Source organism: Stegostoma tigrinum, chromosome 18 (assembly GCF_030684315.1).
Source record: "Stegostoma tigrinum isolate sSteTig4 chromosome 18, sSteTig4.hap1, whole genome shotgun sequence".
Classification (NCBI taxonomy): Eukaryota; Metazoa; Chordata; class Chondrichthyes; order Orectolobiformes; family Stegostomatidae; genus Stegostoma; species Stegostoma tigrinum.
Genome location: NC_081371.1, coordinates 41,035,157 through 41,062,867, shown reverse-complemented (window position 1 = coordinate 41,062,867; position 27,711 = coordinate 41,035,157). Strand labels below are relative to the sequence as shown.

At 42.4% G+C, this 27,711-nt stretch overlaps 1 protein-coding gene across 3 annotated transcripts in view; it reads right to left on the bottom strand.

Moving 5' to 3' along the window:
• LOC125461000 (protein O-mannosyl-transferase TMTC2) overlaps nucleotides 1-27,711 on the bottom strand; it is a 190,388-nt gene that overhangs the window by 106,766 nt on the left and 55,911 nt on the right. For all 3 annotated transcript variants that reach the window (XM_048549261.2, XM_048549264.2, XM_048549262.2), the window contains exon 2: nucleotides 6,371-6,941. In XM_048549261.2, coding sequence (XP_048405218.1) covers nucleotides 6,371-6,941 — 571 coding nt within the window. The remainder of the gene's footprint in view (nucleotides 1-6,370; nucleotides 6,942-27,711) is intronic.

Here is a 27,711-nt window from a genome sequence, read left to right as displayed (position 1 = left end):
GATACTCAAAAGGGTTATACTGAGATAACAAAGAAGATAAGAACATAAGAACTAGGAGCAGGAGTAGGCATCTGGCCCCTCGAGCCTGCCCCACCATTTAATAAGATCATGGCTGATCTTTTAGAGACTCAGCTCCACTTACCCGTCCACTCATCATAACTCTTAATTCCTTTACTGTTCAAAAATGTATCTAGCCTTGCCTTAAAAACATTCAGTGAGGTAGCTTCAACTGTTTCACTGGGCAGGGAATTCTACAGATTCACAACCCTTTGGGTGAAGAAGTTCCTCCTGACCTCCGTCCTACATCTGCTTCCTCGTATTTTGAGGTGATGCCTTATAGTCCTGGTTCCACCTGTTAGTGGAAACAACTTCCCTGCCTCCACTTTATCTATTCCCTTCATAACCTTATGTGTTTCTATAAGATCTCCTAATACAAGGTCAGTATGTTCCCAATAATTTGAAGGGTGGGATCAACAAATCCAGAGAATCCAGAGATGTACAAGATTGGGTAAGGAATAAATGTAGGGAGTTGCTTAAAAAAGAAATTAGGAGAATAAATAGAGGACATGAACAAACACCGATGGGTGTTAAGATAAATCCAAAGCTGTTTTATGAATATATTAGGGTAAGAAAATAACAAAGAAAAGACTAGGTTCCATTAGAGATCAAAGTGGCAATCTGTGTATGGAGCCAGATGACAGATGTTGGGTTATAAATGAATACTCCGCATCTGTATTCACTGCTCAGAACGACAATGTAGTTTATCAATCAGGCAGGGGTTCTGTTATATACTGGAACATATTAGCATTGAGAGGGAGGAGGTATTTATGTTTTAGTGGGCTTGAAAGTGAGTCTTTAGGCCCAGATGAGATGCATCCCAGGGTACTGTGAGAAGCAAGAGAGGAGATTGCAAGGCCTTTGGCATTAGTTTTCAAATCCTCTCTGACCATATGAGGGCTACCAGAGGACTGAAGGACAGTTAATGTGGTACCATTACTCAAGAAGGGTAATAGGAAAAACCAGGAAACTACAGATCAATGAGTCTAATGTCTGTATTGGAAACAACAGATCAATGAGTCTAACGTCTATATTGGAAACATTTCTGAGGGACAGACTTAACTTCCACTTAGAGAGGCAAGGATTAATCAAGGATAGTTAACACAGCTTTGTAAGGGGAGATCATGTCTAACAAATTTGATTGCATTTTTTGAGGACGTGGCCAGGTGCACAGATGATAGTTTTGCAGTTGATGCAGTCTACATCGAATTTAGAAAGGCTTTTGACAAAAATTTGCATGGAATACTGGTTAGGAAGTAAACAGCCCATTGGATTCCAGGGCAATTTAGCAAAATTGGATCTAATTTTGAATAAATGCCATAAAACAGACAGGGATGGCTGAAGGAAGTTTTATGACTAGGAGCATATGTCCAGAGGCATATCACAGGGTTTCGTGCTGAATCATTTGCTGTTTGTTTTATACATTAATGATATTGTTGCAAATGTAGGCGATATGATCAGTAAATTCTCAATATGACATGAAGATTGGCAGTGTGGTAAATAGTGAAGAGGAAAGCTTTAGATTCCAGGGCGATACCGACTTAAAGTAACAAGCAGGACGTTTAGAATGGAGTCACAGAAAATTATTTGCTTCCAGAGTGTTATAAGGATCTAAAACTTGCCACATGTAACGGTCATGGAAACAGAAAGTATTTCTTGCATTTGAAATATATTTGGATATGCTCAAGGAGTGCTTTAACCCCAGGGAAACAGAATAGAAAAAGAAATGTATCATTACACTAGATAGCAAGGTGAACTTTTGTCACAGAACCATAAATGGGAGCCAGGTCTGTTTGGAGTCAGAAATTCATCTCCAGCAAGAAACTTAGTGGTATCCCCTTAATTGATATGGAGATGAGTTTCCAGTTCAATTATGGCCAATGGAGAGGGAAACAGAGGCAGATCACTGTGGGATCCACTTAATTTCTGTGTCAGCCATTACTCAGGTTCCTGGAGGTCCTAAGGGAGAAATGTTTGGTTATGTCAAAGCTTTCTGCTAAATTTGACAGTAGTGCAACATGACAGGAGAGCTGAACTTTGCCTAATTACTAGTGTGATTTATAAAGCAGGACACCCAGATCCCTCTACATCTCACAGCACTACAGCGCTCTCTACACATTTAGATATTATGCTTTTTTGTTATTTTTCCTGCCAAAATGAATAATTTCATATTTTCATACATGAAACTCGATTTGCCAGATATTTGCCCGCAGACGTAACCTATCCATTTTCCATTGTAACTGTCCTTAAGCCCTCTTTCCAAATTACTTTCCTAACTGTCTTTGTGTCATCAGAAAATTTACCACTGGTCCCATCACCCAAGGCACTTATATAAATTGTTAAAGGTTGATTGCTCAGCGGTGCTCTCTATAGCACTCTGCTCATTATTGTTTGTAAACCAGAAAATGACTCTTGTATGCCTATTCTCTATTTCCTGTTCACAAGCTAATCTTCTCTCCATGGCAAAATGCTGTCCCCTATGCCACCTGCTTCTATTTTCCATGATAATCTTTGATGGGGCACTTATGCCTTCTAGAAATCTAAGTACAGTACATCCATCAATTCCCCTTTTTGCACAGCTGGTATTTCCTCAAAGAGTTCCAGCAGATTGAACAAATATGATTTTCCTTTCACAAAGCCATCTTGACACTACTTGATTATCTTGAACATATTTAAGTGCCCTCCTGACAAAAACAGTGGCAGATGGAGTTCAATATAACCATGTTTGAAGTTCTCCATTTTGGGACCAAAAAAAATAGATCTGGGTACTCTCAAGATGGTATGAAGGTAAACACAGTGGCTGTCCAAAGAGACCTGGGGGTTTAGATGTACAGATCTTTAAAATGTCATGAACAGGTGCAAAAAATAATCAAGAAAGCTAAAGGAAAGTTGACTTTTACATCTAGAGGACTGGAGTACAAAGATGGAGAGGTTATGCTGCTGTTCCACAACACCCTGGCCGGACTCCATTTGGAGCACTGGCAGCAGATCTGGGCACCACACCTTAAGAAGGATATATTGTCCTTAAAGTGAGTGCAACATTGGTTTACATATAAATTAGACCTGTTTTCTTGAGAATTTAGAAGGTTAAAGTGTTCCATAATCAAAGTCTTCAAGATATTGTCAGGAAACAATAGGGTAGATAAACTATTTCCATGATTTGGGGATTCTAGAACTAGAGGCATCACCAAAGAATTGGGGCCAGACCATTCAGGAGATATTTAAGGAAGTAGTTCTACTTACAAAAGGTGGTAAGTGTTTCTCTTCCACAAATGGACACTGGGTCAGTTGTTAATTTTAAGTCGGAGATAGATAAACACTTGTTAAACAATCATATTAAGGGGTGTGGGCAAAAGGCAGGGATATGGAGTTAAGCCACAGATCAACCATGATCTCATTGAATGGTGCAACAGGCTCAAATGGGCTGAATGGCCTACTCCTGTTCCTATTACTTCATTGTTAATCGTTGCTAACATTTTTCCTTTTACAGATGTTAAGCTAACCAGCCTGTAATTTCCTGCTTTCTGAACAGTTCAGGTTGTGTATTTGTGTGTGTGGCAGTGGGTTGGGGAGGTATTGTTGCATGTGTGTGCATTTCTAATACTTATCAACCATTGACTAACCTAAGCTTTTTAAATTTCTGGTCTGAAATGAGACTATGGAGACTGCTAGCCACAGATATTCTGATTCCATAGGAGCTTGTCGTTTATACGACCTCCCCCAGATGTCCATTATTCAGCCCTCTACATGTTATCCACCACAAGTTAAATCAGGTTGACATTCCCACTAAGCTACATGGGCATGATGCCACCCAACAGCCAAAAGGGTGCCAAGCCAACACATGTCTATGACGAGCTCGCAGCTGCAATGACCGTTTGTGGCCTGGATAAACATAGATGAGGTAGAACAACCAATTTTTATAACAAACTGTCAACAATTCCTGCTGAAACCATCTAATACTACAAACGAATAGGCATGCAGCCTTCCTTCTGTATATGATTCAGCCACTCAATTAATAAACTAAATAATCATAGAAAATACAGATTTCATTCACATTGAACACTACTGTCCTGATACTGAAATCCGCGTTAAATCTATCATACTTCAATATAAATGTAAAAGAATTAAAATACAAAGGCATCTTAATCATTCATCTAATGTTTTAGCTGGAAGACGATTCAATTCATTTCTGTGCTGTGCATTTTTCATTTTAATTGACTGATGCACCATGGCGACACAATGACATGCAACTACAGGTGCGGCTTATAAGCATTAATAGCCATTTGGTTGAATAATATGGATAAATATGTACTGAAGACCAAATGTGTAACTTTACCCCGGAACTCATAGGTTTTTGCTTTCTGATCCCATCAATCATTCAAAACCGAAATATTAGATTTATTTAAAATATTAGAAAATCACATTTATGTCCTTTGTTGGAAGACATCAAAATTAATAATTACTACTCAAAATGTAAAGAGGTTCATAGTTATTTAATCCATAATGTTATTCATTGGGAAATGTTGTCATCATGGGATTGCCACAGAACTGGTAATCCCGAATCCGTAACTAATGTCAGGGCATTTGGATTCAAAACCCTCAAGGACTGATGGAGAAGTCTGAAATCAGTAAATTCCTGGAATTAAGAAAACAACCATTGATGATTGTTGTGAAATCTGCCTGATTCACTAATGTCCTTCAGGGAAAGGATTCTACCACCCAAAACCGGTCCGGCCTACCCACAGAAATGTTGTTGATGCTTAAATGGCCTAGCAGGGCAATCAGGAATGGTCAACAAATGTTGGTTCAGTCAGAAGAATCCAACATAAAATAAATAAATAAAATAAATTTCTTGCGTTCTTGCAACTGGTGTGCATATTGGAAGTTGAATACAGACACTTAAAAATGTCAAATGCTGCCTTTCAAACATTACCTTTTCAGTCAAATAATTATGGACCATAATCATGCTTGACATGGCATGAAAAATGTTGCTGTAGAAATCTTATTCAAATGTAATTAAATATTATACCTTGGAAGAGAAAATGTGGCTTTATACCAAAGTTGTCCACCATTGGGCTTTTCCTCATTTCTGTTATTGACCATTTGAGAAAATTTGTTTGTTCTGTTTATTCAACAACTTCATTATCATCTTATCATGCAAATGCCAGGACAGTAAAAGAGAAAACTAGTTTAATATCATTTTTATTCGTATAGTATTTTCAATGCCTTTTACTTGTCTACTTGTATAAGCAGATTTAAATTCAAAGGAACAAAGAAATTCCCAGGTTTGATCATTAGCCATGTGCCCTATCATCCAACTCTAGTTTTCTTTCCACAGATGCTGCCAGACATGCTGAACTTTTCTAACAATTTCAGCTTTTGTTTCTAACTCTAGTGATACCCTGGTGTAGGGGCCACAATCTGTCCAAGGCATGACTGTGAACATCGCCTGTGATGATCACCTGCTCTGGTTGATAGACTATTGACCCATATTATCAAGGTTTGCACACAAGTGCCAAGTATTGGAATGGTGGTGCAGCAGTTAGCAATGTATCTGGCATGATTTTCCCTAAAAAGACAAACAGCATTGGCTAAAGGGAGGGGAAGAAATTGGCCCTGGTCAACATTGAATTTTCTAAGGCGTGTTTTGAAAATCAGTTATCAGTTTCTGTGATGTGGTTAGACCTCAGAAATATTGCCTTAAGGCTGTGTACAAATATTTATGGATAAAACAGAAGTACTGCCAAGCCCAGCACTGGCGACTGTCAGCCAGACAGCTCTGCGCTACCATGTCAAATATTGTGAAAACCACGAATCCTCCTTGTTTGCTATCAATTTTGTTCCCTTAAACTGAACAAGAATCAATACTATTAACAAAGGTAACATTGCAGCTGGAGGGGTGTGAAATGTGGCAAATAACTAAGTACAATGGAGGGGCAGTTTCCAGTTTAGTCCACCGCCCCATTTTAATGATGTACCTAAATTGCTATCAGCATAATATCAATCCTTGGTATGGGTCTATCAGCTTTGACACAAAGTGCATCAACTGAGCAGGATACGCTCAAATGCGACTGCTAAAAGCATGAAAATTGGAAGGACTTTTACATAACTCTTATCAGCATCTACATGGCAGCATAGGAAATACAAGAGAAATAATTTAATACACACTTCCTATCAGAACATCACAGACAGCCCACATTTGGGCTACTGATATGCACCGTCAATGAGTAAAGCACCCCATTATTCATGTGGACTCACAGTTACCCTGTGCATTGGTGGTCACAAATTGCTGTGTTACTCTGATGTGGCTTACCTTGTGAATCAATGAGATGAGTTGGTAAAATTTGAGCTTGCGATCTACAAATACATCATAAACAGCGGAAATAGCCAGGACAGTTACTCCTTGCTCCTTCCAGAGCATACTGCAGGCGGCACACATGAAGCTTCCAAATAGCCAGGCCCAGCTCCATACAGAATGTCGCCTGCACGCACAGTGCCGGATGTAACACGTTAAGGAAAGGAGGAAAAAGAGCCCAGCTCCGACATCTGCTCGGCCAACAATTCCAGCCACTGCCTCAGTGTGGATAGGATGTGCAGCAAACAGCAGACCTGCAATGAAAGTCCAATAGCCATCGCCAAACAGCACCCGCGAGAAGTTTGTGAAGAGACCAGTGACTACACTGTGCAACAGCACATTTACAAAATGATATCCCCAGGGATCCATACCACCAAAGGCACAGTTAAAACGGAAAGAAAGTGTACAAAGTGGGCGGTAGGACTTGTGGCTGCCACTGTGTGTAAGAAGGGTTCCCCAAAAGTCATTGTAAAAGATATTTGTCCAAGGTGTTTCTGGAAGTAGATCTTGGTTGGCTTTAATGGCTCGGCTGGAAGAAAACATAAAAATAGAATTACTGACTTCATAAAAGACAGGTTTCTCATTAGTGTAGATGATAGAAATTTGATAACAAGCACCTAATCACATTCCATGTTTCTTTTATAGCGATCACCCATGTATGAATGTGATGATTCAGTTAAGGCCCCATAGCACTAGGCTTTCTCCTTCATACTGATGAAATTGAGAATACATGAAAATCTACTTAATTCTTATTACTCCAAGATTTTTAACTGCTTTAGCATTACAACATATTTCTCTTCTCAAAAGATAAACAAATGCTATACATCTGAGCCCTGGCCAATGCTGTTTTTCTTAGTAATATACTTAATACTATTGATGTGTAGAAATCATGAACATGAACGTGCATCCTAGTTATAGGTTTAACAACTTTGTTGTGTTTTTTCATACCTTTTGGGTTTAAATGAACCAGAATTGATTACTGTACAATTGTGATCGAATGTAGACCTGATTGGAGAAGTGTCCTAAATAACAGAGGATCTGGTTGGAGAAGTTTCCCGAATAACAGGGGATTTAACCATACCATATCCACACTTAGAATCAATTATCAAGGAAATTAAAACACTATCCATCAGATTCAGGTGCTATAGAGAAAGTTAATTCACAAGGTTGGATCATACAGGATTAGGGTAATTTATTAGCTTGGGTATGTGACTGGCTGTCGGACAGAAGATAGACAGTCAGGATAGATGGGTCTTTTTTATAGGAGGCAAGAAGTAATTAGTGGGGTGACACAGGGTTCGGTGTTTGGACCCCAGCTATTTACAATTTACATTAATGACTTGGTTAGAAAGCTCTATAGCCAAATTTGTGGATGCCACAAAAATAGGCCAGACGGTACATTGAAATGATGAAATAAGAACCTTAAAAATGGGTATAGATAGGTTAGGAGACTGAGCCAAAATGTGGCAGATGCAGTTTAACACAGATATGTGTGAGGTCAAGCATTTTGGTTGGAAAAATGGCAATGTGATCTTTTATCTAAATGGGGAGAGACTTTGGGATACTCCGTTGCCAAGGGATCTGGCTGTCCTTGTTCACGAGTCACAGAGAACTAGCATGCAGGCACACCAGACAATAAAGAAAGTGAATGAAATGTTGGCTTTTAAGGCTAAAGAAATAGAATATAAAAGGTAAGGAAGTGTTGTTGTAACTATTCAAGGCATTGGTGAGGCTGCACCTGGAGTAGTGTACACAGTTTTGGTCCCCTTATTTGACAAAAGATGTAATGGCATTGGAGGCAGTTCAGAGAAGGTTCACTAGGTTGATTCCAGAGATGTGGGGTTTGTCGTAAGAAGACAGATTGAACAGTTTAGGCCATTACGCTCTTGAATTTAGAAGAATAAGGGGAGATTAAATTCAGGTATTCAAATGATAAAAGGTATAAGTAAATATAGATGTAGAGTAGATGCTTCCTCTTGTGGGGCATTCTAGGACAAGGAATCAGAGTGTTAGGATAAGGGGTAGCAAATTTAAAACAAAGTTAAGAAGCAACTGGTTCTCCCAAAGGTGAATCTGTGGAATTACTTATCCCAAAGTGTGGTGGGTGCTGGGATAGTGGGTGAATTTATGGAGGAGTTAGACAGATTTTTAATTGGTAATTGGTTAAAGGATTATGGGGAGAAAGCAGGAAAGTGGGGGCGAGGAGCATATCAACCATGATCGAGTGGCTTGATAGGCCAAATGGCCTAATTCTGCCCATTTATGTTATGAAGTATCTGGTTGGAAAAGTTTCCTGAATAACAGAGGAGCTGATGCAAAGATCTATGTTCTTGTTGTCTTCAAACTCAATGACTCCAATCTTTTCTTATTTGGCCTTCTATTTTTCCCTCTCCTTGAATTTTTGCTAATTATATCCTACCTCACACTAAGTCCCATTTTCTATGCTCACTGGTCTACATTTTCACCTCACCCACCTATGCCTCAATCAATGCTGTTCAAAGGTATTAGATATTTTCTAAACATGTTCAGAGATGCTTTCACATATCTCTGGAGCAGTTGGGACTTAAATCCAAGCCACTTCACTCAGAGGTAGAGACACTATCACTGCACTGCAGGATTAGCAGACCATCACCTTAACCAATCAGTCATCGTGTCAGATTCAAATGTAATTAGATACTTTCCAATCAACCCGATCAAAAAATGTTATTCCAACCTTTGGAGCAGATGGGACTTGAACCAGTATCTCTTGGCACAGAGATAGGGACATCGGTCTGTATTTTTTTAAAAAAAAATCAATTACACTATTTTCATTTCCCTTATATTAAGCTATCACTTTTACACACTTCACTCTAATTTTTTTTAAAAGTTACATTAGTTTCTGAAATTTTCTTGGATTCACATTTTAATGTAACACGACATTGCAACCATCATATTTAAATTGCGCTGAGCCAACACCAGAACAAATGCTGTAGAACAAATGTTAAACCCTTTTGCCCCAATGCTTTACCTGCAAACCTCAAAAGGACCTTATATTCCTCCAACCCTTTGCCCATCTGGCCCACCTTCTGCCTACAGTTGCACAGACCTTGAGCTCTAGAATTTCTTAATCAAATCTCTTTGCCTCTTCATTGTATCTTTAAACAACATTGTTTTTTTTGTAGATAATAAAATGTGAGGCTGGATGAACACAGCAGGCCAAGCAGCATCTCAGGAGCACAAAAGCTGACGTTTCGGGCCTAGACCCTTCATCAGAGAGGGGGATGGGGGGAGGGAACTGGAATAAATAGGGAGAGAGGGGGAGGCGGACCAAAGATGGAGAGTAAAGAAGATAGGTGGAGAGAGTGTAGGTGGGGAGGTAGGGAGGGGATAGGTCAGTCCAGGGAAGACGGACAGGTCAAGGAGGTGGGATGAGGTTAGTAGGTAGCTGGGGGTGCGGCTTGGGGTGGGAGGAAGGGATGGGTGAGAGGAAGAACCGGTTAGGGAGGCAGAGACAGGTTGGACTGGTTTTGGGATGCAGTGGGTGGGGGGGAAGAGCTGGGCTGGTTGTGTGGTGCAGTGGGGGGAGGGGATGAACTGGGCTGGTTTAGGGATGCAGTAGGGGAAGGGGAGATTTTGAAACTGGTGAAGTCCACATTGATACCATATGGCTGCAGGGTTCCCAGGCGGAATATGAGTTGCTGTTCCTGCAACCTTCGAGTGGCATCACTGTGGCAGTGCAGGAGGCCCATGATGGACATGTCATCTAGAGAATGGGAGGGGGAGTGGAAATGGTTTGCGACTGGGAGGTGCAGTTGTTTGTTGCGAACTTAGCGGAGGTGTTCTGCAAAGCGGTCCCCAAGCCTCCGCTTGGTTTCCCCAATGTAGAGGAAGCTGCACCGGGTACAGTGGATGCAGTGTACCACATTGGCAGATGTGCAGGTGAACCTCTGCTTAATGTGGAATGTCATCTTGGGGCCTGGGATGGGGGTGAGGGAGGAGGTGTGGGGACAAGTGTAGCATTTCCTGCGGTTGCAGGGGAAGGTGCCGGGTGTGGTGGGGTCGGAGGGCAGCGCGGAGCGAACAAGGGAGTCACGGACATGTCTTTGTAGGTTACGTGGAACAGTCCCTCTTCCGCACCTACACAGGCCCCAAACCCCACCTCTTCCTCCGGTACATTGATGACTGTATCGGCGCCGCCTCTTGCTCCCCAGAGGAGCTCGAACAGTTCATCCACTTCACCAACACCTTCCACCCCAACCTTCAGTTCACCTGGGCCATCTCCAGCACATCCCTCACCTTCCTGGATCTCTCAGTCTCCATCTCAGGCAACCAGCTTGTAACTGATGTCCATTTCAAGCCCACCGACTCCCACAGCTACCTAGAATACGCCTCCTCCCACCCACCCTCCTGCAAAAATTCCATCCCCTATTCCCAATTCCTCCGCCTCCGCCGCATCTGCTCCCACGATAAGACATTCCACTCCCGCACATCCCAGATGTCCAAGTTCTTTAAGGACCGCAACTTTCCCCCCACGGTGATCGAGAACGCCCTTGACCGCGTCTCCCGCATTTCCCGCGACACATCCCTCACACCCCGCCCCCGCCACAACCGCCCCAAGAGGATCCCCCTCGTTCTCACACACCACCCTACCAACCTCCGGATACAACGCATTATCCTCCGACACTTCCGCCATTTACAATCCGACCCCACCACCCAAGACATTTTTCCATCCCCTCCCCTGTCTGCTTTCCGGAGAGACCACTCTCTCCGTGACTCCCTTGTTCGCTCCACACTGCCCTCCAACCCCACCACACCCGGCACCTTCCCCTGCAACCGCAGGAAATGCTACACTTGTCCCCACACCTCCTCCCTCACCCCCATCCCAGGCCCCAAGATGACATTCCACATTAAGCAGAGGTTCACCTGCACATCTGCCAATGTGGTATACTGCATCCACTGTACCCGGTGCGGCTTCCTCTACATTGGGGAAACCAAGCGGAGGCTTGGGGACCGCTTTGCAGAACACCTCCGCTAAGTTCGCAACAAACAACTGCACCTCCCAGTCGCAAACCATTTCCACTCCCCCTCCCATTCTCTTGATGACATGTCCATCATGGGCCTCCTGCACTGCCACAGTGATGCCACCCGAAGGTTGCAGGAAAAGCAACTCATATTCCGCCTGGGAACCCTGCAGCCATATGGTATCAATGTGGACTTCACCAGTTTCAAAATCTCCCCTTCCCCTACTGCATCCCTAAACCAGCCCAGTTCATCCCCTCCCCCCACTGCACCACACAACCAGCCCAGCTCTTCCCCCCCACCCACTGCATCCCAAAACCAGTCCAACCTGTCTCTGCCTCCCTAACCGGTTCTTCCTCTCACCCATCCCTTCCTCCCACCCCAAGCCGCACCCCCAGCTACCTACTAACCTCATCCCACCTCCTTGACCTGTCCGTCTTCCCTGGACTGACCTATCCCCTCCCTACCTCCCCACCTACACTCTCTCCACCTATCTTCTTTACTCTCCATCTTCGGTCCGCCTCCCCCTCTCTCCCTATTTATTCCAGTTCCCTCCCCCCATCCCCCTCTCTGATGAAGGGTCTAGGCCCGAAACGTCAGCTTTTGTGCTCCTGAGATGCTGCTTGGCCTGCTGTGTTCATCCAGCCTCACATTTTATTATCTTGGAATCTCCAGCATCTGCAGTTCCCATTGTCTCTGATATTGTTTTTTTTGTACCTGCCTTATTGTCTCCCTCTTTGGCTCAGTGCCCAATTCTTAAATGAAATTGGGATATTTGCTACATTAAATATACTATTTAAAAGGCATTACAATTCGAGTGACAGAAAGTTTCAAAAACTATTGCAAAAATTAAAGGACAAAGAGTGTAAAACTGATAGTTTAAAACAAGGGGAATGAAAATGATGTAATTGATGAAAAAGTATGGCTGATTAAACAAAATATTGAAGTGGTAGATTGTTCAGTGATTTAAATTGGAATCTCTGATCACAGTAATCCATTTTGCTCTGTTAATTTTAGTTACATTTGAAAGGGTTCCTGTGACACAGTGCTAATGTCCCTACCTCTGAGTCAGGACACCCAGGTCCAGATCAACTTACTCCACAGGCATGTATTAGACTGATCAGGTTGCTTCAAATATATCTAGCCACGTTCGAATATGACAGGGTGGCCGAGAGGTTGAGGTGATGGACTGCTAAACTATTGAGAACTTTTGTAGTGCAGTGGCAGTGTCCCTAACACTGAGCCAGAAATTCTAGATTAAAGTTCCACCTACTCCAGGGTATGTAATAACATCTCTGAATGGGTTGATTAGAAAACACAGAAATATCTATGAGCTTCATAGTTGAGATGTAGAGTACAATAGTTACATTTGCGAGGCCCTTGCAGTGCAGTCGTAATACCCCTACACCTAAGCTAGGATGCCCTGGTCAAGTCCCACCTGCTCCAAAGGTATGTAGTACCATCTCTGAACAGTCTGGTTAAAAATATCAAGATATATTTCAATAAGGCTCTTATTGTTATGTGATAATGTCTCTATCTTTGAGTCAGAGGCCCAGGTTCAAGTTCTACCTGCTCTGGAATAGTGTATTGACATCTCTGAGCAGGTTGGTTAGGAAAATCTCTAGCTACATTTGAGTAGCATTGACAGTTTAACAGCACATCTTAAATGTTGTCAGATTAAATTACATATCATTTGCTGCTTAAAGCACACAAGAAAATTTTGCAGATTATGGAAAGAAAATAGTATATCAACCCACAATGTATATCATCCCTCTTGGGGCTGTGGCTATTGGGCCCAGAGGCTCATAACCCAAAGAAGGGGACATAGGCAGAGAAAGCAGTCCCTGAAGTCCCAATAACTTTCCTTTCAATGCGTGAAATAACAGATAACTTGTATTTGTTGACATGCGATTCAGAACCAGGTCCTCTCAATCAGCAGTCAGATAAATGGCCAGATCTTGGCTTGATTTGCATGTTGGGCAGCCTTTTGGACAGCAAGAGGAGAAGGATTTTTGTTGTTTGTCCAAAGATTGCAACATGATGCCTGAAGCATTTGAAACCCTCGTCTCGTTTTGATTGCTGTTGTTGAACTTTGTACACTGCAATTCTGGCCACTCGGTGGAGCAAAGGTATGACTTTACGGATCAAGTTGTGTGGATGGCGTGGAAGCACAGAGGAGGCTCAGATTTGTTAGAGGCAAATAGGAAGTTTTAAGTGATTGCAATTGTCACTTCAATGATTCATACTTTGGCTGCTCAATGCTGGTGCCAGCAAAACAGTTTCCTTTAATTAATGGCTCCTCAAAATTCTGTTAGTGCTTTATTTACATCATAGACATGTCTAATCAAGATTTATAATAAGGCGTAGTGTTGCAGCAATGTCTGATGACAGTCTGAAAATATTGTGCACAATTATAAGTTGATAGCATCATATTACAGTGGCATTTTCATCCAGATGTCAAAAACACTTTGCAATCAAGCTTTGAAAAATAGGCTAATGTCTTGAACTATCCAATTTTCAATATTTCAATGCATATTTTCCCCAATTAAGAAACCTCATTTACACCTTTACCAATTAAGGAGTGGACTAATTTGTAGTATGAATCATTCCTGAGAGAACAGGACAGCCAACTGCTTCCATCTATCAAACTAACTATGTATGTCCTCCAATTAATATGGCACCTAGGCTTTAGAGTATGCTTGAGTTTTATTGGCTGGTGCTCTGATTATTTTCCATCTTTCATATTGGAATATACCTCAATATTAAACACTATCTTTTGTGGCAGTAAATACCATAGATGAACTGTAGATTTATATCCACGGATAAGGCCATTTGAAATTAGTGCGTTTCCCTCACTTAAAAGCTAGTTTCCTTCAGGCTTTACTTTTAGCATCAAGAACTGAGGGGGAAATTATAATAATATAAACATAGATACAAAATAGACACTTTAAAATAACCATTTTAATAGCCTCAAAAGCAGTTCCCAAAACTTCCATGGAGCAAAATACAAGTAAGACACATCTTTATAAGTAAAATATATTTATTACATTTAGAAAGAAGATATAGGGCACAGTACACTTATAATCTCAGGGTGCTCCAATGAATGCCTATCCACCATCTACAAGGCACAAATCAAGACTGCCCTTAGTTATCAAAAAGCTTGACACCATCTGGGCCAAAGTGTCATATCCATGAGCATTCATTCCCATCACCACTGATACACAGTAGCCAGAGTATGTAACATGGACTGCAGAAATCCACCAAGGCTCCTCAGATACCTCCTTCCAAACCCATGACCATTACCATCTAGATGAACAAGGGTAGTAGATCTGTTGAAACACCACCATTTGCACATTCCTCCCTAAGCAAATCGCCATCCTGAATGTTAAATATATCAGTACTCCTTCATTATCACTGGGTCAAACACCTGAAACTCCCTCCAAGTGGATTTGTCTGTCTACCAGCAACACATGAACTGCAAGGGTTCAAATATTTAGCTTACCACCACCTTCTCAAGGGTGTCTAGGGATGAGCAACAAACGCTGGCTTACCAGCGGCAGTCAGAATGAGTGTTTAAAAACCACAGTAAAGACCAAAAGATAAGAAAAAAATACATGAGTGTTTTGTTGATTGAAGGATGACTGCTAGCTAGGACTATGCAAGAAGATTCACTCTTTTTCACATAATGCCAGATGGTTAGTTATGTCCACATGTCAGTTCTTATTCAGAGGACATCTCATACTTCCTTAGAGGTGCAGTGAAGTGTCAGCTTAGATTGTGTGGCCTGGATTCTTACTGGTGACTTAAACATATGATCTTCCAACTCAGTGAAAAATATTGTATAATTGAACCAAAGCTGATTTGTAAATAAGCAGTATGGTCACACAATATATACATTGAAACATGGGAGGTTGATGTGAATATTTGATTTTACAATACATGCAATGAATACTATTTTGTTAAGAAAAATGCTACATCTATTGGTAATAGTGATTATCAGAACATTCAACAAGATAAATCCTGGCAGAACAGACACATGTGACATTACATCACCTAAATATTTTATTAAGAATATTAAATATATCCTCCTTGGTTTAAATTCAATTTTTATCAATTCACGGGCAAGAATAATCCATGAATTTGTTAATCACAAAGTATATATTACTTGTTTAGATGAATTAGATGACGGAACTATATAGATTATCTCCAACAGTTCTGATGAAGGGCCACCAGACCTGAAATGTTAACTCTGATTATTTTCTTCACAGATGTTGCCAGACCTGCTGAGCTGTTCCAGCAACTTCTGTTATGTTCCTGATTTACAACATCCACAGCTCATTCAGGTTTTATTTATGTAATATCTCCAAGTTGGCAGATGACACAAAGAAAAGTGGGAGGGTGAACAATGAAGAGGGTGCAGTGATCGTTCAGTCTGATTTGGACAATTTGAGTGAATGGGCAAACACAATGCAGGTGAAATATAATGTGGACAAATGTGTGTTGTCGACTTTGGAATCAAAAACAGTAAGGGAGATTATTATCTGAATAACAATAGATTGAGAAAGGAGAGGTGGAACAAGGCCTGGATATCCTTGCACAACTGTCACAGAAAATAAGCATGCAGGTGCAGCAGACAATGAAGAAGCAAATGGTATGTTGGTCATAGCAATAGCATAGACTTGAAGGGCCAACTTAGCATAGGAGCAGGTATATCTTGCTGCAATTGTACAGGGCCTAGGTTAGACCACACCTGGAGAATTGTATGCGTTCTGGTCTCTTCAGAGGAAGGATATCCTGGCAAAAGAGGAAGTGCAACTATGGTTTACCAGACTGATTCCTGTCATGGCAGAACTGATGTATGAAGACAGATTAGGTCTATTAGGATTATATTCACTGGAGTTTAGAACAATGAGGGAGATCTCAAAGAAACCTTTAAAATTCAAACAGGAGTAGACAGAGTAAAGAATCAGGGAGTCCAGAATCAAAGTTCATAGTCTAAAGGTATGGGGCTAGGCCATTTACAAGTGAGATGAGGAGAAATTTTTTCAACTAAAGCCTGTGGAATTCTCTGCCACATAAAACATTTGAGGCCAAAATGTTGAATATTTTTGTGAAATGGTTAGATATAGTTAAAGGGATCAAAAGGTATGGAGCCAACGTGGGAACAGGGTACTAAATTGGATATTCAGCCATGGTTATATTGAATACAGAGCAGACTTCAGGTATGGCAGACAAACACAATTTGATGAAACATTCCTGTGGTAAACCATTTTGGACCAAGTTCTTAAAGCAAAATGAATTCAAGATTTGACTTCAAACACACCGAGTTCAGGGGATTGATATTAATCATCAGTGTCGCGCTTTCTGCCTTTCCAGCACCAAAGAAGGAAGATTTCCCAAAAGGCAAGACCAGCGGGTACCCCGGTCCAAAAACTCCATGTGTATAACCGCAAAATGGAGCACCAATGTGTCCACAGCTATGTATTTCCAAGCAGTAGTCCTCTCCTCCGAGTTAATCACGCGTCCTGTGGAGTCCTGATAAGGGCAAACTTGCTCCTCCTGGCTGTATGACATGATTTTGTTACAAACAAAATGCAATAATTACTTGGACTTGGCAGCCAAGGCGATTCAGAAGGATCCTTGGTGGGGTAGGTCCTACGACTGCCATACCATTTGTTGACACTTTTCCCAATGGGAATGTGGAACAGGTGTCAAAATACAAATTTTCCCATTAAAGCAGCTTTGCACGCATTTTAAACATTCACTCATGTTCGCCAAAAATATGTTCAAGAATTTAGATATGACACCAACCACTGCACCAAAGAGACATAGGCCATCCCACTGCTAATTATTAACTTTTTCCTTAAAGCTCAAGGAGGTGAGTGCAATCCATACCAAATTCTGTGCCATTTGGCTCCAGGGCCTTGTGTGCCTCAAGCTTGTGTTTCTGCATTTCTTTACAAAATGTATTTTAGAATATATATAAACGTATTACCACTCTGCCAATAATACGTCAGTCGTCTGGAAATATTTTGGCTAGGTAGTGGGGCTTTTGTGTACATAAACAATAATTCAGCTTTCATCAAGCAAATTCTTCCTGCTCAATTATTTTCCATTACAACCACAATAATTTCTGGATCAGTTTCCTTTTTAAAGAATTACATGAATGTGAGAGAAACATATTTCTACTGGGAATATTCTTCCCCTCGTGGAACTGGTTGGCAATTTGTCATTTCATGGGTTCAAGCCACGAGGCAGATAAGTGACATCTGCTTTTGTTGATGGCCATTACAGGAACTAAGTGAACAATACAGTGTTATTGTATTTCCCAGAGAACACAAGATTTGCAGTGTGACAATAAAAATCAGTGCAAGTGAAAATATTTCCCCTCCATTGTTGTCAATAGGGTTGATGACAGCGAAGAAACAGTGATTGTGGCTCAATTCTGTACCCAAGTTTTTTTATGACTGGGTAGGTGTTTTGGCAGCATAGATGTGAGCACCAGAACACTGTGAAATCCATGGCGCAGAAGATACCGAGGAAATTAGGGCAATTGAAAATTTCAATGGGCCTGGAACCAATCAAGGTTTCCCCATGCTTAGAACCTTCCGAAAAGTATCCAAAAAGGAATTGGGAGAGATAGTGGGAACTGCCGATGCTGGAGAATCTGAGATAACAAGGTGTAGGGCAGGATAATACCCAATGCATCATCCTCCAGTACTCTCGTCATCTGCAATCTGACCCCACTACCAAAGACATTTTTCCCTCCCCATCCTTGTCTGCCTTCCAGAGGGACCACTATCTCTGCGACTCCCTTGTCTACGCCACACACCCCACCAGCCACACCACCCCCGGCACTTTTCCCTGCAACTGCGAGAAGTGCTACACCCCCCCGTCATCCTCATCCCAGGCCCCAGGAAAACTTTCCACATCAAGCAGATGTTCACCTGCACATTTGCTAATGTGTTATACTGTATCCACTGTTCGCGATGTGGCCTCCTCTATATCGGGGAAACCAAGCAGAGGCTTGGGGACCACGTTGTGGAACAGCTACAACTACACCTCCCAGTCACAAACCATTTCAACTCCCACTCCCACTCCTTAGACAACATGTCCATCCTGGGCCTCCTGCAGTGCCACAACAATGCCACCCAAAGGTTGCAGGAACAGCACCTCATATTCTGCATGGGAACCCTGCAACCCATTGGTATCAATGTGGACTTGACAAGCTTCAAAATCTCTCCTCCCCGACCACATCCCAAAACCAGCCCAGCTCGTCCCGCCTCCCTAACCTGTCCATCCTTCCTCCCACCTCAAGCCCCACACCCACTTCCTACCTATCAGTGTCATCCAGCCTCCTTGACCTGTCCGTCCACCTTGGACTGACCTATCCCCTCCCTAGTTCCCCACTTACACTCACCTTTACTGGCTCCATCCCCGCCTCTTTGACCTGTCTGTCTCCTCTCCACCTATCTGCTCCTTTATCCATCTTCCATCTGCCTCCCCCGTCTCTATTTATTTCAGAATCCGCTTCCCCGCCCCCATTTCTGAAGAAGGGTCCAGACCCAAAACGTCAGCTTTCCTGCTCCTCTGATGCTGCTTGGCCTGTTGTGTTAATTCAGCTCTACACCTTGTTATATCACAGAATTGAGAGAGTTGTGTTTCAGTTAAATACATAGCTAGCCAGGAAAAGGCTGACAATTAAAAATCTAATGCAACTCCAGGGTAACTATTAAACTAAATTCAGGATGGCAGTGGTGACTCACTGGTTAGCACTGCTGCCTCACAGCACCAGGGACCTGTGTTCAATTCTATCCTTGGGTCACTGTCAGTGTGGAGTTTGCACATTGTCCTTGTGTCTGCACGGGTTTCCTCCCACAGTCCAAAGATGTGCAGGTTAGGTCGATTGGCCATCAGAAATGCAGAGTTTCAGGGATAGGGGAAGGGGAGGGATCTGGGTGAGATGGTCTTTAGTGGGTCAGTGCGGATGTGATGTATCAAATGGTCCGTTTCCACACTGTTGGGCCTCGAAGATTCTAAACTTCAGGTGTATCATACATATCCCCAACTGCACTTATCCAGCATCTGACACCACCTGGGCCTGAATCTGACGCACCTACCCACCACTCCATCACCATGAACCAAGATGCATTCTTCCTCCTCTGGGAGGAACTGTGGCAGGGGAAAGGGGCTGTGAAATAAATGGGGGTGGGAGTCGGTGATAGAAGATAGTGGAGCAGATAGGTGGGAGACAAGACAGGTCAAGGAGGCGGGGTTGAAGCTAGTAAAGGTGAGTGTAGGTATGTAGGGGTGGGGATTGTTCAGTGAGGTGGGAGGAGCAGATAGGTGGGAGAGAAGACAGACAGGTCAATGACGTGGGATGAGGAGAGGTGGTGCTGGTCTTGGGATGAGGTCAGGGATAAGAAGATTTTGAAGCTCAAAGTCCACATTGAGAGCATTGGGTTGTAGGTTTACATGGTGGAATATGAGGTGAGGTTGCGTTATTCAACTAACAAGGAGAATGAAATTATTTATTACGACACATGAGAATCAACACATGTATGCAGAGATTGAAAATAAAAGGTGATTCTAAAACATAAAGATTGAAAAACATTTTCAGAGAAGTCATGCAAATAATGAATAACTAAACAATGTAGCTATTCATCGGAGGATACTGATAAGATTGCAGTTGGTATTTGCATTGTCCAGTTTTTAGTGATTCTTCGTGTTGTAGGCTCATTGAAGTTCCTTTGTCCTGAAACCTTGTTTTGAGTTGGTTTACTGCACTCAAAGTGGAGGCAATCTCCTTTTTGTTGTCCTGCTAGCTAGCCGACTTGCAACACTTATAACGAAAGAAACCTTTGCTTGCAACACAGGGATAACGAGAAGTAGTTTTTTGACTGTGACCCTCACAGTCTGCTCATACTTGAGCACAAGTAGGTACACATGTGGATGTTTAGTCTAACTAGATCTCCAGAAGAGTTAAACCTGACCTTTAAAGCATATAATTTTAATCTTAAAAGGAAAAATCACAAAATTGGTCTTTGGCTCGGGAAGTAACTGCAGGGGATGGTTTGTTGTTGAGCAGACTTTTAATATTTTAGTAGTCACAAGAGTTTGTTTCTTTGACGCCTTTAGGTGTTACATCCCGTCAGTCCCATGCAGGTACCAAGGTGTAGAGCTGGATGAACACAGCAGGCCAAGCAGCATCAGAAGAGCAGGAAAGCTGACGTTTCGGGCCTAGACCCTTCTTCAGAAATGCCGGAGTACTTTTACATCCACTGTCCACTTTTAAAAGTCATATTTTGGGATTAAGGGCTTAAAATGATCACTGTACTTTGGCCACATGACCTATGATCATGACAAAACACAAAAGAGGTCAAACCGGACATACAGTTTGCTAGTCATACCCAGAATCAGTTCCCGGAGGTAGTTCATCAAACTTATCTTTATTTACTTGAAGAGGTATCACAGCTGATTTAATGAATTAACACATCTGGACTGAAGTGCCAGTCATATTAATAATGATCGCTAAATTAATGACTGTCATAAAAACCCTGCTGGTTCACTAATGTCCTTCAGAACAGAAAAGCTGCCATCCTTACCTGGTCTGACCTATACATGACTGCAGATCCACAGCAATGTGGCTAACTGTTCACCGCCATCTGAAATATTATAGTAAGCCTTTCAGTTGTATGAAACTGCACAAAAATAATGGACAACAGTGGTTCAAGAAGGTGGATCGGCATCACCTTCTCCATAATAATTAGAGATAGGCAATAAATGTCAACATATCAACAACGCTGAAATTCCAGGAAGGGAAAAATAAACAGGGTAACATTTCAAAGGCAGGAGAATAAAATATATTAATTCTGTAAACAGATTTTAAGTGATTATATGTTTGTTTATATTTTAATGGCTGAGTTGATTACAAACTAAAGTATACCATCTTCCAACCAGTTTGATGGATACAATGTAACAAAAACAGAAGTAATGGTATAATTCACAAGATTTGATTGACACACAGCGTAACTTACCCAGTAATACATTGTTATGGTCAAACTGTTTTCCAGTTATATTAGAGGCTTGGGGATTTTGTTCTGGTACATTTGAAATAGCAGATCGGAGAATTAAATGATGGAGAATATGTCTTCCAGAGTGGCATTTCTATTCTCAAGCTTCATATCAGAAAAATTGAAAATCCCCACAAGCCCCAGGCTCATTCTGTCTTTTCTGGCATTAGCATGAATAAGGGCAGTAACCTCTTGTTCTTTATTGAGAGTCACTGCTGTAACCAAAACTGCAACTTCAGAGCAGGCCGAGGACAGTATTGGTCAAAGCTCTGGAAGAAACCTGTAGAAGTCCAGCTGGAATGGCGGTAGTGGATGGATATTGCTGACATGCTAGGAGAGAGAACAACAATCTTTTTCCTTTCTTCAGCAAGGCATCTTATAATATAAAGAGAACCTCTGAGAGCAGTTTCTCCCCTATTGCAGCATAATTCACATATGCTGTTCAGCTTCTCTTCCATGAACAGTTTCGGCATCTGTTCCAGCCTCAGTACAACTCCCTTTTGAGAGATGCAGGTCACCTTTATATAGTGCAGATAAGACGGAAGCGGTTTTAGCCTCACACAAATGTGGGCCCCTGCTGAGGTGTGCAGGCTCTCCACAGCACATTTAGTACTGGCCATGGACAGTAATCATGCAACTTAACAGGAGTATGAATTTATGCCCAACACTGGAACCAAGAAGCATAGATTAATTGAGCATTGCAATCCCACATCTGTTCTGGAGAGTGGCTGAATTATGTCTCTCAGTGAAACTATTTAATGAATTACCACTGATGCTACGGATCCATATTCAGGTAAGTATCAATCATAAGGCCATTCGGCCCATCAGGTCCACTCCGCCATTTAAATCATGGCTGATGGGAATTTCAACACCACTTCCCTGCACTCTCCCCGCAGCCCTTGAATCCTTTTGAGATCAAGAATTTGTCGATCTCTGCCTTGAAGGCATCCAATGTCCCGGCCTCCACTGCACTCTGCGGCAATGAATTCCAAAAGCCCACCACACTCTGGCTGAAGAAATGTCATCTCATTTCAGTTTTAAATTTACCCCCTCTAATTTTAAGGCTGTGCCCACGGGTCCTTGTCTCCCTGCCTAACGGAAACAACTTCCTAGCATCCACCCCTTCTAAACCATACATTATCTTGTAAGTTTCTATTAGATCTCCCCTCAACCTTCTAAACTCTAGTGAATACAATCCCAGGATCCTTAGCCGTTCATCATATATTAAACCTACCATTCCAGGGATCATCTGTGTGAATCTCCGCTGGACACGCTCCAGGGCCAGTATGTCCATCCTGAGGTGTGGGGCCCAAAATTGGACACAGTATTCTAAATGGGGCTAACTAGAGCCTTATAAAGCCTCAGAAGCACATCGCTGCTTTTACATTCCAACACTTGAGATAAACGACATTACATTCGCTTTCTTAATTACGGACTCTACCTGCAAGTTAACCTTTAGAGAATCCTGGACCAACACTCCCAGATCCCTTTGCACTTCAGATTTGCGAATTTTCTCACCATTTAGAAAATAGTCCATGCCTGTATTCTTTTTTCCAAAGTGCAAAACCTCACATTTACTCACATTGAATTTCATCAGTCATTTCCTGGAACACTCTCCTGAACTGTCTAAATCTTTCTGCAGCTTCCCCACCTCCTCAGTACTACCTGCCTGTCCACCTATCTTCGTATCATCGGCAAACTTCGCCAGAATGCCCCCAGTCCCTTCATCCAGAAGGGATGAAAAGTCCTAAAGCAACTGAGAAGCAGAAGACAGATAAAATGTATAAAATATAGAATGCATAGCTCCGACACACGAACTTTATGCAAAAAAAAGAGAATAAATGAATTTTCTTTAGTTTAATTTCAGGATTTTTTTGCCCTTGGTTTTTGTTCACAGAACATTGGTGCTGCCTGAGCACCGGTGTTGTTTTCAGTTTCCAGTCATAACCATGCAAGTGGCACATGATAACATACAGGTACTACAACAATTCTGGATGTCCCATTTTGAATCAGTCATTATCTTACTGCAGCACAAAATCAGCACTTATGTTAACAATTCCTCTTAAGGGCCTATCAGATTTTATATTGTCATATTGTTCTCTCCTAACTCAAACTTTTAAAAACATCAGATGCCAAACTTACAATATTTATCTGCCATGAAGGAAAACACATGTAGTATTATTTAAGAATTCATCTTGGCAACATGTTCATGTATTTTCAAGCCAATGATAACTTTTCAATTGCCATCATCACTTGTGTTTAAATGGAATTTCCTTGCTGTTTGGATCAGCCTATTGTTGTAATCTTTAATTTATATTATTGGAGGGAATTTTTATTTTATAAAACCCACAGAGCTGAGCTCTGCAGAAAAGAATTGAAATAAATTACATTGGGACCTGGAGCTTAACCAATTAATAACAGGAAAAATACTGATATAGTGAAATACAGAAAAATATTGACAATAGCCCAGATTTTCTCATGAAAGCTACCAGACTTCAGCATTATTAAGGTACAAATCAACCATCAATTGATAAAAGTGCCACAAATATCAACAAGATAACGGTTGGATAATCTGGGGTTTAGAAGGCCACAGATGGTATTTGTGTTCTTAGTTAAGGTACAAATATTGGCCATGTATAAAATGACATCCAGAAGAGAGTGATTTTGACAGTGAGGCACTCCCTCAACAGTGATGTGTAGTTTGGCCTCTGAAATATGGTTTAAACCCACGACCTTCTGATTCAGAGGCAAGATGCGAACAGTGAGCAGAGCCAATACTTGAAGTAGCAGGGCAAACTAACGGCTTCAATTTTAACAACAACAGCGAAAATGGCCATGAAATTGACCTTGAAAAATGCTCCTACCAAAACTGCGCAAACAACATGGTGTTGTTTTCCTCTATTACAACTTCAGTTTCATGATGACGTGGCAGCGAGGAATCTCTGGCATCCATCAAGTAGATGAACAGCCATTGACAATTCTCACAGAAAGGAAACCAAACAGCAGCTGGGTAGGCAATAGCCTAGTGGCATCATCACTAGACTATTAATCCAGAACCGCAACTGATGTTCTCGGGACCCGGGTTCATAATCCCACCACAGCAGATGGTGGAATTTGAATCCATTAAAAAAAAGGGTCTGGAATTAAGAATATACTGATCACCATGAAATCATTGCCAAATTGTCAAAAAAGATCATCTGGGTCACTAATGTCTTTCAGGGAAGGAAATCTGCCAGACCCACAGCAAGGTGGTTGACTGTCAACTGCCCTCTGAAATAGCTTAGCAAGCCACTCAGTTGTACCAATTGCTACAAAGTCTAAAAGAGATAAAACCAAATGGATCACGTGGCATCAGCCAAGGCACCAGAAAAGACAACGGCAGAAACAGCCTTGCTGACCATGCAAAGTCCTCCTCACTAACATCTGGGGGTTAGCCCCAAAATTGGGAGAGCTGTCTTGCAGACTAGTCAAGCAACAGCCTGACATAGTCATATTCATAGAATCATACCTTACAGACAATGTCCCAGATACCACCATCAACATCCCTGGAAATACCCTGTCCCACCTGCAGGACATACTAGAGGTGGTAGCACAGTGGTATACAGTCAGGAGGGAGTTGCTCTGGGAGGCCTCAACATTGACTCTGGACCCCACGAAGTCTCACGGCTTCAGGTTAAACATGGCCAAGGAAATCGCCTGCTGATTATCACACGTTGTCCTCCGTCACCTATGAATCAGTAGTCTTCAATGGTGAGCAACACTTAGAGGAAACACTGAGGAGGGCAAGGGCACAAAATGTACTCTGGGTGCGGGATTTCAATGTCCACCACCAAGAGTGGCTCAGCAGCAGTACTACTGATCAAGTTGGTCGGGTCGTAAAGGACATGGCTACTAGACTGGGTCTGCAGCAAGTGGTGAGGAAGCCAGAAACAGGGAAAAACATACCTGACCTCATCCTTACTAATCTGCCAGCAGCAGTTGTATCTGTCCATGGCAATATCGGTAAGAATGACCATTGCACAATCCTTGTGGAGATTTCACATTGAAAATAACTTCCATCATGTGGTGTGACACTACCACTGTGCTAAATGGGACAAACTTCACACAGATCAAGCGACTCAAGACTGGGCATCCATGGGATGCTGTGGGCCATCAACAGCAGCAGAATTGTACTCCAGTACAATCTGTAGCCTCATAGCTCAGCATATCCCCCACTCAACCATTACCATCAAACCTGGGGATCAATCCTGGTTCAATGAAGAGTGCAGGAGGGCATGTCAGGAGCAGCACCAATTCCTGAAGCTGAGGTATCATCCTGATGAAGCCACCAAACAGGACTACTTGCAAGCCAAACAGCGAAAGCAGCAAGTGAAAGACAGAGCTAAGCGATCCCACAGCCAACGGATCAAATATAAGCTTTGCAGTCCTGCCACATCCCGTTGTGAATGGTGGTGAACAAATAAACAACTCAGTGGAGGAGGAGACTCCACAAATATCCCCATCCTCAATGATGGGAGAGCCCGGCACATCAGTACAAAGGATAAGGCTGAGGCATTCGTAGCAATCTTCAGGCAGCAGTGCCAAGTGGATGATCCATCTCAGCCTCCTCCGGTGGTCCCCAGCATTACAGATATCAGTCTTCAGCCAATTCGATTCGTTCCACGTGATATCACAAAATGGTTGAAGACACTGGATACTGCAAAGGCTATGGGCCCTGACAATATTCCAGCAATAGTACTGAAGACTTGTGCTCCAGAACTTGCCGCACCCCCAGCCAAGCTGCTCCAGTACAGGTACAACACTGTGGAAAATTGGCCAACTATGTCCTGTACACAAAAAACAGGACAAATCCAACCCGGCCAATTACCACCCCATCAGTCTACTCTCAATCTCAGTAAAGTGATGGAAGGTGTCATCAACAGTGTTACCAAGCAGAACCTGCTCAATGATGCCCAATTTGGTTTCTGCCAGGGCCACTCAGCTCCTGACCTCTTTACAGCCTTGGTTCGAACATGGACAAAAGACTAATGTGGCATCCAGAAACCCTAGCAAAACTGGAATCAATGGGTATCAGAGGGCAAACTCTCCTGTGATTGGAGTCATACCTGACACGTAGAAAGATGGTTGTGGTTGTTGGAAGTCAATCATCTCGGCTCCAGGGCATCTCTGCAGGAATTTCTCAGGGTAGTGTCCTAGGCCCAACCATCTTCATCTGCTTCATCAATGACCATCCCTCCATCATATGGTCAGAAGTGGGGATGTTCACTGATTATTATTTCAATGTTCAGCACCATCCTTGACTCCTCAGATACTGAAGCAACCCATGTTCCCATGCAACAAAATCTGGTCTATATCCAGGCTTGGGCTGACAAGTGGCAAGTGACATTCATGCCACACAAATGCCAGGCTACGGCCATCACCAATAAGAGACAGACAATCTAACCACTGCCCCTTGACATTCCATGGTGTTACCAACACTGAATCCCCCACTGTCAACATCCTGGGGATTACAATTGACCAGAGACTCAATTGGACTCACCACATAAACAGTGGCTAGTACAGTTGGCCAAGCTATGAATACTGCAGTGAGTAACTCACCTCTTGACGCCCCCAAAGCCTGTCCACCATCGACAAGCAATAAGTCAGGAGTGTGATGGAATACTCCCCACTTACCTGGATGAATTCAGCCCCAACAACATTCAAGAAGCTTGACACCATCCAGGACCAAGCAGCCCGCTTGATTGGCAAAACATCCACAAGCATCCACTCCCTCCACCACTGACACTCAATACACACTGTTGCTACTATTTACAAGATGCGTTGCAGAAATTCATCAAAGATCCTCAGACAGCACCTTCTGAACCCATGACCACTTCCATCCAGAAGGTCAAGGGCAGCAGACATATGGGAACACCACCACGTCCAATTTCCCCTCCAAGCCTCTCACCATCCTGACTTGGAAATATATCACCATTCCTTCACTCTCGCTGAGTCAAAATCCTGGAATTCCCTCCCTAATAGCATTGTGGGTCTACCTACAGCAGGAGGACTTCAGTGATTCAAGAAGGCACCTCACCACCATCTTCTCAAGGGCAATGAGAGATGGGCAGCAAATGCTGGCCAGCCAGCAATGCCCACATGAAACAAATGAAAACAAAAAAAAAGCCACTCATTGTTATTCACTTTCCAATCAATTTACAGACAGTGAAATAAAGATTGTGATGTACA